General features: G+C 40.6%; 1 protein-coding gene across 1 annotated transcript in view; it reads right to left on the bottom strand.

The window, feature by feature from the left end:
• sorcs3a (sortilin related VPS10 domain containing receptor 3a) overlaps nt 1–17,994 on the bottom strand; it is a 198,620-nt gene that overhangs the window by 44,189 nt on the left and 136,437 nt on the right. Inside the window, exons 5-7 of the mRNA XM_030061117.1 lie at nt 7,188–7,261; nt 5,719–5,783; nt 2,126–2,244 (exon numbers count right to left, since the gene is read on the bottom strand). Coding sequence (XP_029916977.1) covers nt 2,126–2,244; nt 5,719–5,783; nt 7,188–7,261 — 258 coding nt within the window. The remainder of the gene's footprint in view (nt 1–2,125; nt 2,245–5,718; nt 5,784–7,187; nt 7,262–17,994) is intronic.

The following is a 17,994-nucleotide window of genomic DNA, read 5'->3' as shown; positions in this document are numbered from 1 at the left end:
TGTGACGCAATATGTTAAAACGTGATGGTGCTCGAATTGAAGGGGAGGTTTAGGTTGAGTGCTTGTGAGTTTACTTGAAAGACTTCTAAGAGGTCAAACAGGACTGAGGGATCTTTACAGAACAGTTCTATTTCTTTGTCTAATCTGCTGCCAGGGCCAGCGTGGAACTGGGAGGGAGGACTCGCCTATATGTAGCTCAGGTAAGTAGGTGTGTGAGTCACTGTGCTCCACAGTACGAAACAGCATGGAACAGCTCTGGTAACAGCAAAGGCAACAGCAGAAATACCACATCTACTACTACTACTACTACTACTACTACTACTTCTAAAAAATAAAGATACTATTACTAAAAAAATAAAGATATTACTACTACTACTACTACTACTACTACTACCAATACTAAAAAAATAAATATATTACTACTAGTAGTAGTAGTAGTAAAAAAAGAAAGATATTACTACAACTACTACTACTACTGAAAAATAAAGATCCTACTACTACTACTACTACTACTACTGAAAAATGAAGATCCTACTACTACTACTACTACTGAAAAGTAAAGATACTATGACTACTACTACTACTACTACTACTACTACTACTAAAAAGTAAAGATATTACAACTACTACTACTAAAAAATAAAGATATTACAACTACTACTACTACTACTACTATTATAAAAAAAAGATACTATTACTAGTACTAAAACTATTATTATTATTAAGAAGAAGAAATGATGATAAATGAACATTAGAATTATTTTAAAAACTAGATATTTAAATATGTACAGTATTACTACTGCTACTACTGATAGTAGTAGTAATAATAATGAAAATAATAATATTAATAATAATAATCAATAGTAGTAATTGTAGTAGTAGTATAATTTCTTGATATACTTTATACCAAAAATATTTTTTACTTGTTTAACACACTTTTGGCCAATGAAACAGTCACTTTAAAGACAATTTACAATGGAGACAAAACATAAAATCCAAAACAAAATATGAAAATCAACACATTGTATGAGTCACAATAAATATATCAAAACAGGATACAACTAAGCAGAATAAAAGCACTGTGTGAGGTTGCATTGGTGGAAGGGTGTGGAGAAATGGCAGGCAGGGTCAGCGTGTGGAGGACTGGAGGATCATGGTGATTAGTTTGAAGTGGAGGGACTGCTGCAGCAGGGGTCTGTGGAGGTTTTAGGGGCCATGCGTCATGTAGCCTCTGGAGCAGGGATGGTTAAATGTGGAGGCTGTGGAGTTGTGGAAATAGGGAAGTTTGCTGGAGGACTGTTGGGGTGGTACCAGCAGCTGCAGTAGAGTCTAACTTGCACTGGCCTAATAGACACTTTTGCAGCAAATTAAACTTTTAGGAGGTGAGGAGGTGAAAAGAAAGAGGAACCACAGAGTCTTTTTCCTATGCTCAGGTGCTAAAAAAGACAATACTTTAACAGACATCAAGCGCCAGAAGTTTTAGTTAAATTTGTATAGAACTGGCATTGTGGTGGACTAGCGACATAATTATGCTGACTTTTCCTGTTGACTTTTAAATGTATGAATCCTCATTTGCACAATGTCAAAGTAAATAATATTCCCGCTGGAGAGAAAATTAAAATACAACCCAGAAATTGCACCGACGTTACTTGGAATTCAGGACATTACCATTTCAGATTTTTCTCTCACACAAATCATGATTAATATGACAAGCTGGGCAGTGGCTAGGATGAATATTAAGAACTACGCCGGCCTCAATGAGAAACAATGCACAAATATTCAGTCAAGTTTAAAACATAAGGATTTTACATCCTTTCTCTATGTCACCCAACTTCTTTTATCTAAATGATATACAGCACCCCAGTCCTTTGTATGACAGTAGAATTTATAATATTCCAGCAGTAATGTAGCATCTCTAAGGTGAACTAGTATTCATAATAAAAATGGCGAATCATGACAACCAGCACTAATAACCATATCTTTACGTAATCTTTAAATATTTAAACATCAATAGCATTGTACTTAACATATGAATATTTCACTCAAGGTTAATGATGTGCACTTATAACAATAGATCATGGCTAAGCCAGTCCTTAGAGCTGTCTGTTCCCATTCATGCCCCTACCTGTATGAAAATGTAGTCATCTTGAACCACCAAAGAGCTGATGTCGATGTACCCGAAGAACGGGTAGTTTCGATTGGGCTCCGTGCACATCTGAGCTCTGCATGTGACATACTGCACATCTGTCAGATGGGGAGAAAACAGCAATAATACATTAATGGTATAGCCGTGTTACATCTTAATATGCGCAGGGAGACTATCAGGGTCTAGCGATCTTTGATTTGACAGTGAGACATAATTAATGAGGTGGTAAAAACTTGAGACGTATTTATGTGTCGTACATGAACTCAAGGCTTCTAATCCACCCATGAATGCCGCCTGACATTTTGCCTGATTAATTTGCCTCACTTTGTAGCACATGGCTTGCTCTTATCATCTACAGATACCGCAAACTACCATCTCCGCCTGTCAATCATGCCCACGTTGTCCGGACCCAAAAAAAAAAAAAAAAAAAAAAAAAAAAAAAGGCAACGCTTATATCTCCAACAGTCAGGCTGCTTTGACATCGCAGCCTGGCATAAACAATTTCACCTATGGGAGACCTTGGTGGTAATGCCATTCAGAGTTATGGAGCTGACATTCGGCGAGGGAGAGGAATGAGAAGAAAGGCCATATTAATCAAGTATCATGCAGGGCATTTATTGGTGGTGGGAGGGGTAGGGCGGCGGAAGCGGGGGGGTGGGTGGGGGGGAGTCCAGTGCTGCTTCTGCGGCGATGCAGTCCAAGCTCGCTGTGGAATTCATCTCTATACAAATCATCACTCTCTCTCTCTCTCTTCGCCTTTCACTTGATTTCTCGGCTTTTTCTTCTTCTTTATAATTCCCTCTTTCAATTTGTGTGTGTGTGTGTGAGTGTGTGGTGATCACACACTGTCATAGGGAGACAAAAACATGACTCGGAAGTGTATGTCACACACACACACACACACACAGTTATTTGTATCTGTAAGCCGTCATTTCAAGAAAAAAAAAAAGTAAACTGATTTGGAACGACATAAAACCACTTACTTTTCAATTTCAATTAGCACACAGTCATTTTTATACAAATGCCAACACAGTGGGATGTTCACACGTTTTAGTATTTTCACTCAAACATGAATTTGCATAGCATGTCTACACTCTTGTAATGTATTTGGGTTTTCCTGGTTTGAATGTGCAGCTTTCAAAAGAGTAACATTTACAATTCACAAAGGGTAGGCCATATATACATATACAGTACAGGCCAAAAGTTTGGACACACCTTCTCATTCAATGCGTTTTCTTTATTTTCATGACTATTTACATTGTAGATTCTCACTGAAGGAATCAAAACTATGAATGAACACGTGGAGTTATGTACTTAACAAAAAAAGGTGAAATAACTGAAAACATGTTTTATATTCTAGTTTCTTCAAAATAGCCACCCTTTGCTCTGATTACTGCTTTGCACACTCTTGGCATTCTCTCGATGAGCTTCAAGAGGTAGTCACCTGAAATGGTTTTCACTTCACAGGTGTGCCTTATCAGGGTTAATTAGTGGAATTTCTTGCTTTATCAATGGGGTTGGGACCATCAGTTGTGTTGTGCAGAAGTCAGGTTACTACACAGCCGACAGCCCTATTGGACTACTGTTAAAATTCATATTATGGCAAGAACCAATCAGCTCCACATGTGTTCATTCATAGTTTTGATGCCTTCAGTGAGAATCTACAATGTAAATAGTCATGAAAATAAAGAAAACGCATTGAATGAGAAGGTGTGTCCAAACATTTGGCCTGTACTGTATATAAACTAATTAACCCTATAAAGCCATTTGTATCATATATGATACATGTTATCAAATAACACATTCCGCTTTCAGTTTAATCAATATTTGACCAAAATACTGTTGTATACCTTTGGACACTTCCCCTGTTCACCCTGGACCATACCATTGGCACTTAAAGTACTGTCATATATGATACAACAGAAAACCCGTATGTAATAACATATTTTTTGAAAAATCTTTTTTTTTTTTTTTTTTTTTTTTTTTTTTTTTTTTTTTACATTTTGTTATAGGACTAAATAAAGGGTTCAATTAAAAAAAAAAAATGGAATTTTCTGCCAATTCTTTCATAGTTCAGGCTTTATAGGGTTAAGTGAGTATTCAGATTAATGTTGGATCTCAATAATGTTAATAAATGGTTGAATATAAGTCTAATATACCTACTACCTATATTTTTAACCACAGTATACATCTACATAACATAGTTTTAACCACAAAAGCTGCAAGTGTTTCACTGTGCAGCAGCTATACTGAGAACATGTGAAGTCTGACACTGCACAATTCACCTTTCATTGTTGCTGCACAAACCAGGCCAACATGCTCCTTCACCTACCTGTCCCTTCACAACACATTAATATGAAAGCCCAAGAGGTTGTAGTAAAAGTATGGCAGGCCCACAAAAAAATGACCATTGTTACTATAAAATAATTTATTCAGTGTATTCAAATTGCCCCACTAAGGGTTCCGCTTTAATGAGGGAAAGTCAGACTGTGGCATGACATCATGGAAAATAGCCCGCAACCTGCAGAGCCACAGCTGGAATTATTATGATTTCATGTCTTCCTCGTTTTATTATTTCTAGCCTAATGTAAAGCCGTTTGAATTGTCTTTCAATTCAAAGCACCGAGGGAGAGAGAGGGGAGTTATTTGACTTTAACAAAACAGCAGTTTAAATCCATGGTGACAGGTCTACAGAGTTGCTGAATGCTTGTATGTGATTCTCCAGCGGAAACAGCACAAACGTTTACGCCTACTTGATGCACTGCTGAGGAATTCTGAAAAGCACGGGCAAAAGAAAAGGATCTTTTGTTTCGTAAGACACACAAAAGTCAACTTTTGTGGAAAGCAAGTGTATACATATAATATACATATCTATGTATTTATATTATATTTAGAGGTATTTCTAACTTTTGTCCTCCCTATTTATATACATGAGGGGACAGAATAGTAGAAACAGCTCTCAATAAAATGCAATCCAGTGCAACAGCAGCACTAACTATGAGCTCAATGCCAAACACAGAATTGAATGAATACCTCTATTACTGTGACAAACAGAAAACCTGAGCATTATAGGCATCATAAAAGCATTTTTGCTCTGTCTAATTTTAGATTTTAATGTCAACTTTTTCAGATCATATTTTAGAGAGCCTGGCTGGGAAACTGTCACTTCAAAATGCATAACGTAGTTTGCATTTGTTACTCCAGTCTTCTAAATAGATGGAGATTCACAAATATATTCACAACCAAAACCTGAACCACTGTGAGTATGCCTTAAGCTATGCAAGCGATTTATACTGAAATGTATATTTTAAAAAATGTCAGTGTTCATATACAAATCATTATATATTAATGAAGATTGTATTTATTCACAGATGTTTTACACCGGCATAAATCAGTTGAAATAGTGGGGTGCACCCAGTCTTTTTGTTTGTGCGCCGCGTTTTAAACGTAGCCTCCGACACACATGAATATATCTGTCAGTCATGTGACTTGTGCTTTCACCGCCTTATGACACCGTTTGATCACCATAGCGTGCACATGTGTGTGTGCGTGCACATGTAAGAGAGACTTACTTCCATCAGGTGCGTGAGCCTCCATGTGGACCAGATCTGGTTCTTTATCCAGGCCTGATACAGACCTGCATGAAAGGAGAAGGGAAGAGAATGAGGGATTGTAGAGGAACAGAGAAGCATAAGACAAAGGCGCTTTATGCAGAGAGTAGAAAGGCGTGGATAGGAGAGAGCATGGAGAAAAGAAATAAGTAAAAGACCATGGGGGTAGGAGCTGGGGGACTTGGGGGGGAGGGGAGGGGAGGGGGGTGGAGAGAACAGATGAAGGGAGATGAGTCTCAGTGGGGGCATTCTGCTCCAGTTATAGATGGCTTACTTTAACTCGGCTGCACTAACGGTAAGGGGTGTGCTGCAAAGTTTTCCCCCCCAAAATGTGTCCCAAATGTCACATTATGCCAAGCACGCCCCAAGCAACTGTTTCCTTCCAGAAGAACACCACAATAGTGTAAATACATCGCACTAGAAATGTCATAGACAGCAAGCTCCAGGGTCACTCTCTGACTACGAGTTACTGCACTTTTACATCAGGAGGCAAAATCTTGCTTTCTTGTTCATTTCCATGGCTGTGGATTACACTGGACGGATGCAGCCTTCCTATTATGGCAGTGTTTCATTCCTCGGGGGCTGAGGCAGCTATTGTCTGAATGCAGCCAACTGGAGGCCTGCCTAGCCAGCGCTAGAGGGCCAGAGTTTAGATGTCCTTGAAGGGGCTTTGGCGGTGAAGGGCAAACCAGCAATGGATTGCGCACATTATTTAGGATTATACTACTATACCATGGACGTAGCTTCAGATTTATGCAAGTTATGGTGGATATAGCCAACGGCGATCCCGGGCGCACCCCAGTCACCTCCGAGAGAGCGAGGAGCAATGAGCTGGAATAGATCCGGGCCTACGCTTGTGATGAGTGTGCACTTTCAAATAGGAGGCACACTGCAGGGGGAGAGTAAGTAGCAGACGTGATTGGATGAGAGGCGACAGGGACGTCCCGGGTCCATTATTAGTCATAGCACCTCATACTGTATGTATGCTTGTATCTCTGTATGCATGCATATGTGGAAATCTCCCTTTCCTCCTGTTGATGAAAAAAAAAAAAAAAAAAAACATGATTTTTTTTTTTTTTTTATTAATGAGCAGTTCGCCTGATATGGGCGTGCCATGTATGAGAAATGAAGCGGAATGTGAAATGGCCAAAGCTGCATCTAAAGCTTGTTCCAGAGGAGGAGATTAATCTCCGCCTGATTGTATCAGGGGTAGAAAATGAGCAGAACTTTAGCAGCATCACCAGTCAGTCACACACCTTGTTCAAAGTCATCAATATCACTTGTGCAAAAAAAAACACAAGCAATAGTTCCTGCGTTCCTGAGTAAACAAAAGCCAGATAAGGAGGAATGAGCAGAATGGATGAGGGGGAAAAAAGAAGGGCCGATGAAAAAGAGGAGAGAGGTGGGCGCAACGGGACGAGACGACTCACCAGTAGAACCTGTTTGGCGTGACGTGCTCGTGCACCAGCTGCCACTTCCTTCCAAAGTCCATGGAGCTGTACAGCTGTGAGGATCGTCAGAGAAAAGGAAAGAAATCGGGCTCATTAGCGAGATAAATGAATGTTTCTACATGCGTTGAGCCTCTAATTAGACTGGCTGATTTAGAAGTTCTAACGGTGACAAAGAAGCTCGAGGCATGGCTGAATAATTCCAGGGTTGAGGTTAGTCTGGGGCAATAAAGCATGATTGGAAGATAGGCTGACGTAGCGTTGAACTGCTATTATCATTACCAGCTGGCCATTCCGAGCCAATATAGACATCTCAATTCACTTCTTACCTTACAAATTGGAGCCATAGATATGGTGGAAGCACTTTGTGGGAATAATAAATAAAAGGAGTGAGCGAAATAGATATAGACATTAACGCGGCTACGTTTAGCGTGATCAGCAAAACATTGGGCGTGATTAGCGGGATTCAGTGCTTTTTAGAGTGCTTTTATATTAATAACAGCTGGACAGAATAAGCATCCCTTCAGCACCAGATCTCAGGGATTGAAAAACAAATCCAAGGTCTTACAGAATGAGTTCATACGAATGCAAGGGACAATATATAGCCTTGTTGACATGTAGGTGTACAACATGGAGGCAATGGCCCAATTTCAACGGACTAATTACATTTTCTAGTGCTCGGGCAAATAATTAATAGCCAGGGTGCATTTCCCTCCATTATACTGATTGATGTTGTGGAAACAGCTCCCTATATCTTGCTGTGTATGTGTTTTGTTATTTCCTTTCCAACACACTGAGTCGGTGGCCTCAGTTGAGCTCTATGCTAATGTTCCTACTTGTTACCTTTTATCACAGCAAATCTGACACTCACTCTGATAAAAGGGTACACATTTGTCAACCGAAGCAAATTTATTTGTCAGCTTGGCACGAAAAAAAAAAATCTATTTAGGTCAGCAGGTGCGTTTCCCTCTTAAAAAATGACATCGCCGATGTTCTCGAAACATGCACGGCAAGACTTTACAGACAGCGTCTATCAGATTCTTGCCATAATCTCATTCTAATTTGCTTCTTGGCATCGTTCTTCAGATTGCGCATATGGGCATCATGCTTCATCATAAAATCATTCCATCATACAATCAGCACTTAAAGGCCATGTGTCTATTTGTAGTATCCAATGCACCCTTGACAATGACAAGGAATGGCATAAACCAAAACATCCATCTTTGTGTCCCGTCTGTGGTCTTATGCCCGGATCCAGTGTTGGCCGTGAGCAAACATTTGTCTGAACCTTTTTAAAGTGGAACAGCAACTAATAGACCTGTAGGCGTTTAATACCCATATGCTGTAACAACTTTGATTTCGCCCAACTCTGTGAAGGAAGGGGCCCCGGTCGAGCCCGGGGCCTTTGCAGCAGGGACACGAGGCAGGGTCTCTCATCACTCTGGACAGTGACATACGACGCCACTGGGTAAACTCAACCTCTCCTCTCGCCATTCATCAGTTCAATGACATCTTAAATTCTAAAGCTTCTGAGCTGTCACAAAGTAAGCTTCATAGTTTCCCCACTCGTGTCGATAAATCAAAACCGCAGCCAGCGAGCCACCGTGCCGCTGACGGAGTCGGGTGACGGCCAAGGAAGCCGCCAAAGGACAGCGGCTCAAATGGTGATGGAGGCATTACAAATCGCAGTTAAACTAATCTGTTTATGTTGATGGCGGAGTTCGAAAACACTTTGGTTGCCTTGACCTCTGAGTGGGATTTGCAAACGCTGCTGGGCGAGTTGTGATCCGGTCAAAGATGCAGCGACGTGCACTTTTAAGACTGTACTCCGTAAAAAAAAAATGACCCCATAGGGCATTTGTACAGCATCTTAATACAACCAGTGGTTACATTTTATAATTAATTAGCTAACATTTACTGATGTTAATAATAATAGAGGATAACTTAACCATTACGACAAACCTTTCCCTAGGGTTAGGATTACCAATAACCTTTTCCTTACCTTAACCGAGTGTTTTTAATGGATAGCTTGCTAGTTAGTGGGTTGACATTCATTGGTCACTCAGGGATCAGTCTTTTTATTTTGCATTAGGGGGCTGGAACAAACAGTCTGTGTGGTTATATGTGTTGGAGGACTGGTTGACACTTTTTACAAGCTGTCTCTACTGGAAACTCTGTCCTATATAATCAGTGTCTCTGTACTTGCATTTGCATGAGAAGTGCTATAAAACATAAAATATGCAATGCCGGCTCAATTTTCTACATCCATCAGCCCACCCAAAGGACAATGGGCCATGATGCCCTGCAATAAGCGCCATTGGCTGGAGAATGATAGCAGTCCTCTCAGCTGTCTGACAGCATTTTACAGCCAAGATCATTGTCTAAAAACTATGATAAGGCTCAAACACCATTATCATAATTTTATAGCCAACAGTGTTGTGCAAACGACTGAAAATTAGTCATTAGTTACAAGTACTGGTTACCTCTCTCAAAGGTAATTGGATTGCTTTACTAAGTATTGCGTATAAACATAATTAGTTACTAAGGAAAGTAACTTTTGTGATGCTTCGAAATGTCTGCTTCAGTTCTCTCCTTAATGCACACACAGGCTACTTGTTACTGGTGTTTCGCTGAATAGTTGTCTGCAGGCAACAAAGTAAAGTGCTGACATAGGTCGCATGTCTTCGACAACATACCTGGCAATCAGACTGTTTAGTTCTGCCTGGTTTAGAGACTGTGCAGACTAATTCTTGGGTTTAAAATCAAGCCTTGGCTGTTTGGGTGGAATAGATCCTCCTCGGTCAGTGGAGCCAGCCATGGGGGCTTTTCTGATTAGCTGTGTAGAGGGGTGTTATTTTACTCGGTGCTTCAGATGATTAGACTGACTATTTGTTGCTGTGGATAAAGGTCTCACTCTTGCACACACACTGCAACTCGCCACTATGTTTTTGTCCTTGATATCGAGGAGGGAAAAATAATCTCCATATTTCCTGGACAGAAAGCTCACATTGCCTGAACTGTTGGCAATGCCGACTGATTGATTCACTCATTCACCAAACCACCGTAGGGTCAATTTAAGTTAGATTACCAACTGTAAAATCCACAGAATCCACAGAATTAGCAATGTTTGTCAAGTAAGCATTTAAATTTCAGTCACTGTTACTGCGTTATTTGACAACGTAATTAGTTCCATTTGTAGTTACTGCCAAAGGTAGAAGAATTACAGATTACAGTAGAATCACAGATGTTGGTATGCTCTATGCCTAGAGAAGGTGGTTTGTGGTAGTATTGGATTCACCAGAAACACATGATCAGAAATTTGATTTTTTGCTCATATTGAATATAAAATAATGTTGGACAATGGCATATAGGCTAAGAATTCGATGTAATGATGGATATAAGTGCATTGAAAGTTGAACACCTTTTTTGATGACTTTTTTGCACCAAAAGAAATATCTGGTGGGTCTCAACACAAATAGTCGTTCTACATTAGATTAGATCTCTAGTGTCATCTCTTAGTCTTTATTTTTTATTTATTTAATCTTGTAATCTGTGGATACTGCTGAAAACTGGGAATTTCCTTCGGGATGAATAAAGTATCTATCTATCTATCTACATGTGGGGTCCTGGCATGAAGAAGTTTGGAACCCCCTGGTCTAGGTTGTACAGGCTCTGTGTGCATACATCCAACCCTATTTGCATTTTAAAGAATAAATTTGAGCTTTGCGAGCAAAATAGACGAGTCATGCTTGCTCCGACGGGGGGACACCGTGGCACTCGGAAAACATGTCAAGCAGACAACCACGGCTTGAGTATGCACAAACAAAAACAAAAACATCCAAGGGTGCGCAGGGGCCAGCGAGGCCATCGCACAGTGTGAGTCGCTCGCCTTCCCTTAGGAATAATTGATTCTAATCTGTATTCAGGGAAATGTGCTGAACAACTACATTGTTTACACGCAAGGTGTGATAAAAACCAGGAGAGCGCTGCACCCTGTGGTTTAGAGCGTAGCCAAGGTCTTAGACGACTGCGGGTCCCAGGAAATCCATTTCTAAAACCTGGAAACGGTGGTTTTATCAGTTTCAGCCGTCAAACAGTTTCAGGTATGCTGCAAGAAATAAGCAGGTTTTGCTTAAGAGTTTTCAGTTTTACTGGCAGGAGTTAAGCAGGGATATTGGATTTCAAATCATGTCTAAGTGTGAATATATCTGCATGGGGGATAAATCACAAGGTTCATGCACTGGTATAATCCATGCCTACAAAGTTCAACAGTTTTTTTTTTTGTTTGTTTGTTTGTTTGTTTGTTTTTTCATCTTTTACCGCGGAGAACATTTACCTGAGGGGTGTACTACGAAGCAGGTTTAGTGGGTTAGCAAGGAATGTTGAGTCTAAAGCCAGGCTTTCCTGTATCACGAAGGTGGCTCTCTTTTAACCCAGCTAGATCACCATGGTAACTTGTGCTTAACTCATAACCTGGTCCCAACCAGGTTATGAGCTAAGTTTAACCCCGCCTAGCTATAAAAGCGACGCTATCTCACCCAGGTGAAATCACAAAGTAATTTTTGTCCGGTGATTGGTGGCACATATGCACAATGCAGGTATACTATTAGTGGTGCACAGACTTCACGTTTGTTAGAAATATTCCGTTGTATCACAGACTTTGTTATAGCAGCCTACTTTTTTAAAGGAAACCCCTTTTATTACAACGGTGACTGTCACGGCATCCAAAGGTGATGATTGGACGGGAGCAGCCCGCGGTGATTCAAACGCACTCCAAACGCCACTTATTCCCATTTAGAAAAAAAAGATTTCACAAAAAAAGAGCAAACAAACATCAACAGAAATGGCTCCATAATCCTAATTAAACTTCAAATGAAACGAACAATTATCTGAAACTACTGACAAGGAGCTCTAAGCAGCGTAAATAGTGGTCAAAATTGTCATGTAACCATGGTAACCACCGCCAGCTCCGTCCGACACTGCTAGACTCACCCACACACACCTTCAGTCACCTGACTTCACCTCAGTTTTTACCTCCAATTCCTAGGCAACACTCCCATAAAGCTACTGAAGTTACAGATTTCTAAACTAAAATTCATAATACTGAATGAATATTGCAGCAATTATTTAAAATGGCTACAACAGTGACAGAATCCCCAACCTTTGTGCTTCCTTTGAAATTAATCGCCAGAACTCCTCTCTCGCCTTATTTGCGGCCACAGTGTTGCCCTTAGCGTTAATTTTATTTTTAAAATGTTCATACACTATATTACCAAAAGTATTCGCTCACCCATTCAAATGATCAGAATCAGGTGTCCTAATCACTTGGCCTGGCCACAGGTGGTAAAATCAAACATGGAAGGAACCTAAATGACATGATTCCAATTCCTGTCTCCCACCAGAGAGCATCGACTGTTGAAAGATGAAGAATTTCTTGCGGCCTGTAAGCTATTTTTTTTGGTTTAGTTGTTGTTGTTGTTGTTGTTGTTGTTGTTGTTCAGAGGTGCTCCGCATACGCTTGAAGAAAATGCAAGTTATTGCTTTCGCTGGTGCCATCCAACTGCTTCAAGCCTGGCGGAAGTGCACTTTGGCTCAAGATAAAATATGAATGAAAAGAAAAAGATAAGTTTCAGGGCTTGGCGCGCCGAGTGCTGAAAACATTCTTGGTGTTAGGCAACTATCATGACCGTGCAACAGTGCCTCTCTACCCTCGCAATCAATGAGGAAAAAAGACGTGCATGCTGCAAAGATGTATTCCCTGTGGGCAGCCAGTGTTGTACTCTGACACTGACATGCGGGCTTTCAATTGTTTCAGAGAAGGCTGCCCTGCTGCCACACACACACACTTCACTGAACTCCTGTCACTAGTCTTGTTCTGCCGACTAGCTACTTGTTAGCAGTATACCACCACCGAGACGTGTCTCCTGGCTGCTGAGTAATATGATCTGACTAATGTGGCTGCTATACCATGCACTCTTTCTGGAAAGATGATGACTGTCACGGACAAAACCAGCGAAGACAATTCAGAATCACGTCTCTCCCCGACTCACGCTGAGAGCTGAGGATGAGCCCGCAGTCTGAAACGTGGAGGGAGAGAGAGAGAGAGAGAGAGACAGATGTAGAGCGAGAGAAAAATGAAGCGAACATCATTCTCACAGCAGACGACAAAATTTGTTTGACTCGTGCTACCAATTAGTGACAGGAGGCCTCATTTACAGTTTGCTAAAGGGTAACAATCAACAGGACCTTTTGATTAGCTCCGTGGTTGACAAATGGAAAAACAAGGCAAGAGCAAAAAAGGGGGTGGATACATTCAAGTGAACTGAGTCACAGAGAAAGCACTGGAACCACCCACACTTGCACTCCATGAGAGACTTTTTTTTTTTTTTTTTTTTTTTTTTTTTAACAAACGCTCTTTTGCTTGGAACTCTTGGGGCCAATTTCTTTCTGGCTTTTGCCCCGTGGTTAGGATAATGCGCTTAAGCTCTATTGATATCTTTGCTATGAAACACTGTAGTAAGAGGAAGGAAAACAGATTTTTTTTTTTTTTTTTTTTTTTTTTTATTCCACAGCTTTTTTTTTTTTTTTTCTTGTGTTGCCCTATTTCATTTGCAGCCTGCTTGGTGCAGTATTGCAGGGGCAACATTTTGCTACCACAAAAGCCTCGCTCATTAACATCAAAGCACAAACAGCACCACAACACATAAAAGTTCTGTGAGGAGAAATCAAGACTTGGGAGTTATGGAAATGATAACTGCGGCGTTATAGGCCCCTGTGTCCTGCACAATTACTATAAGTCACTTTTATACCTCCCAATTAAGTCTCCTATAAATTCTTGATGCATCTATGTACAGTGCTCTAAATCAAACTGCTTCAGTTGGCATCGCCTTGGCATATCCAATAGAGGAGGAAACGGGAGGACTGTTTTTATCCCCCCAGAATTTATGGGGCCTGGAAAATGCACTGCAGCGGGGACAATCCCATGGAGGGAGGTATAGGAAAGGTGTATGCAAATGAACCATCTGGATTGTTTTGACCAGGAGGCTATCCGAATTGGAGTTCAAAGTACAACCCTCTCCCTTCCCTCGCCGCTGCATCTTTACCGTCAGATGGAAAAATTTGTACCCTCAAGATGTCTGAAATTCACAAAAATTTCGAGAGAGCAGCCTTCTGTTCATATTGACAGCCCTGCACTTTTTCCCCCCCTCATGGTGTGAGACAAGGGCATCAGGAGCCAGACTCAGGTCAGTCAGTGCATCAGTCATCTGGGCATCGACCACTTAGCCTGCATACAGTATTTCTAGGCAACATTCACATTACTGTCTTGCATTTGTCTTTCACCATTTTGGCATTTTTTTTCACTTCGGGTCCAGCAAGGGATCTATGAGCCTCCCAAGTCTGTCAGTTTTTAATCAAAAAGAAAAAAAAAAAAATGCAAGCCACCTGTTTTGGTCTCTTTACAGTTAATTTAACTTCAAGGACAGCGAGCTAGGTATTCAGTTTTATGCATTGTTTGTTTGTGATCAGCAGGCATCTTTACTGTGAAGACAAGCAATTAGAAAAAGTTAAAATAAGGCCACTGCATAAAGTTAATACCACGAACAGCGTGTTTTATAGGGTATTCTCAAGTTTACTGAGCAGTATTTAGCTACCATCCAAATACTGTAAGAAGCAATTCAATCATTCTGATCAACATAGTTACGTAGGTGGTTATTGTTAAATTTACATAATCCTTGTAATCAACAAAACAGACAGCAAAAAATCTCTAACTCAACAAGTAATTTTTTTCTAACATTCAGTGTTCAAACTCCTGTTTTTTTTTTCTTCTTCCTAAAAACAAGTGAAAACAATATGCCAGTGTTTCCAGTGCTAATTATCATGGTCCCCAAACTTTCTTGATTTAAGTGTCAATTTCTTGATACTAGTGGGCTGATCTGCCTCATTCTGCCTTGTTTCAACATATTTCGGGTTGGAGACAAGTGAGATTATTGATTATCCCCTTTGTTTCAATAAATATAAGATTTTAACATTAAATATGAGAATATAACTGTTAAGATGGAGAGCAGTGAGGCAAAGTCTTCCTATTGTATACATCCATTTCTGTCTTGTCTTCTCCCTGACTTCAGTTGATGCTGTTGATGTTGATGACTAGCTTTAGTTTAGTTAAGTCTATCACCAGTCATTGATTCAATCACCAATCAAATTGATGCATTCCATGGGTAGCTTAGTGCTAGTCATCAGGATTCCCCTCCATAGTAAAACCAAACCTAATAAAATGTCAGCTATGTTACAGTACTGAAAGATGCCTAAGCACAGTTTAGCAATACAGCTGAGTGAATCTATCCCCCTTGACAGTGCACTGGTGAATGATGTGCTTATGCTGATTATTCCAGGAGTGCAGTAACTTCAACTACAACAGTTGATGCTGCGCACCTAGCAAGGCGCTGTGGGACTGTGCAGCATCTGGACTGATTTGAATTCTAGCACCGGTGCGGATGACTTTCATGGGCCCTTGGGAAACCAGCACAGCCTATAAAACATGACACGAACCCTCATTTCAAGCAAAAACAAGAACTTTTCCAAGGCGCTCTCGATTTTTCCACGACAGACGCTGCACAGTCGATGGAAAGAGGGCCCATAATTTACACGTCTGATAATATCACCAATGAGTTTCACTGTGTGGCTTGAAAGAAAAACAAATGGCAAATTAAATCAAAGATCATCATTATGCTTCTAGGATGCTGCTGCCTTCAAAGTGTCATATTATTAAGCCGAGAGGCAAAATGTGTTCCATAGGCGATTAAGATGGATAATGCAATTCCAGCAGCAAATCACCAGCACTTATTATATGTGATCATAATCTTGTACTGTAAATGCAGGGGAATATTGCGAGCAGTATTTTTTTTTTTTATTCTGTACACATAGCACGCCCACTTACAGATCCACAGTTTTTATTATCGCAGTGGGTGCTTTCGGTGTTTCTCACTGAGGCAAGTGCATGCCTGAAAATGCTTCAGGATTTAACCTGCTTTGAAACTTTTTTTTTTCCCACCCTCTACCAGGGGTTACTTTGCCCTATAATATATTTCACAAAGAGAAAAGAAACACATCACGATGTATCACTGTATGCTTTTCAACCACTTGTTACTTGTACATGCTCAACAATTTAAAAATAAAATCATCCTACATGATTATCAGTGTCAAACACCAGCCACTCATACTTAAAGTCCTCCTATAGTCATTTATTAAGCACCTAAAAATAATAACTGTTCATCAGTATTACATATTTAGAAGTTTTTCCCATGAAAAAAAAAAAAAAAATCTCCTTGTGCTTTGAATGTAATTCTAAACTCTGCCCTCATTAAAATTGCACAAAGCTATGAATATGCAAATAGTCCTTGCCCACCCCCCCTGCCTGCACGCACTCTGGCTCATTACCAGAGCTTTGGTCACAGAACATGGGTTAGGGTCCTGTCCCACGACAGTCCTGAATATTGTACCATATTTGAACATCTAACCATGAAAGAAAAAAAAAAAAGAGATAATCACAGAACACAGAAGTCCCGTCCTGCTATACTCATGAAATTATGCCGCATTTCATAATCTAACCATGACAGTCTCTGCCCCCCAGTACCGGGCGTCAGGTAATTATGGAAATTAAGATATATAGATATATGATAGGTTGATAGGTATATTTTGTGTAGTCTGCTATTGTGCCTGTGCAATGTGTGGATAACCTGCCGCTGTAGTACAAACATTTCCCACTTTTTCACAAATGGTAATCTATCTGTGAGAAACAAAAAAAAAAAGTTTTGTTTTCTTTCTTAATGAATCTCTAAACTACAGTGAATCATTTCAAGTTGTTTTTTTTTTTTTTTTTTTGAAACCAAAACACGACCAGCAGTCCAGCACCAGCACCATGATCGTCAGTCAGCAGGATTGGTCTTTTAGGGGCTTTTTTTTTTTTTTAGGGGCATGCACACACACCTTCAGTAGAGGACTGTGAAAACACCTCTCCAGTGGCAACCTTTGCACAGATACAAGTCAGTATAGTCAAGGTCAGACATTTTAGGGGGAGATAAACATAAGAAAAACACAGTTTTGAGTGGACGGGGTCCTTAACATATAGATTGTTTCTGTCTTGGCGCTGACTTACAGACTGCATCGCCTCTTCTGGGCTCTCTCAGTGCATCCTTGAAACACCATCTATGCTACCTTTGACACATAACAAATGACAGCAGCATTTCAAACTGCAGCACAAGTTGGCTCACGTTCACAGAGACACCATGTGTCCTGCGGCGGCAGATGATGGCGGGGTGTGCGCTCAGTTCCCTGTTACACTTGGTTGATCTAGCGCTGCGGGTAGCATCCATGTGCCTAGCACGGGCCACTTTTTAAATACGTCTTGGCTGATGTGTTCACTGAAAAGCCACACGCTGCTTTGATTTACACATGCCACGTGCGCACGAACAAAAGAGCCTCATAATACAAATATTCAAAAGTAACTCTCCTCAACCAGGGCCTCTGGCGATGAGTTTCTTCCAATTAGCTATAATTACAGTTTAAAGTACAATGCCCATATGCACAAAGAAAAGAGCCCTATTATCTCCATTGTGGTAGCGAGTGCAGTGTCTGTGCTGTCCTGATCATGTGTCTCAAATTAAAGTCCATTAAAAGAATCCTGCGAGGGCGCGCTGCAGCCAGCCAGATGAGGCGCGGCCGAGCTGTCGCAGCTCAGTGACAAGTGAGCTGAGCACTAAAGATACCTGCCATCTGGAGAGTCAGTGAC

This window comes from Myripristis murdjan, chromosome 1 (genome assembly GCF_902150065.1).
Source record: "Myripristis murdjan chromosome 1, fMyrMur1.1, whole genome shotgun sequence".
NCBI classification, from domain to species: domain Eukaryota; kingdom Metazoa; phylum Chordata; class Actinopteri; order Holocentriformes; family Holocentridae; genus Myripristis; species Myripristis murdjan.
The sequence above is the reverse complement of the archived record's forward strand: the minus strand, read 5'-3'. Positions and strand labels throughout refer to the sequence as shown.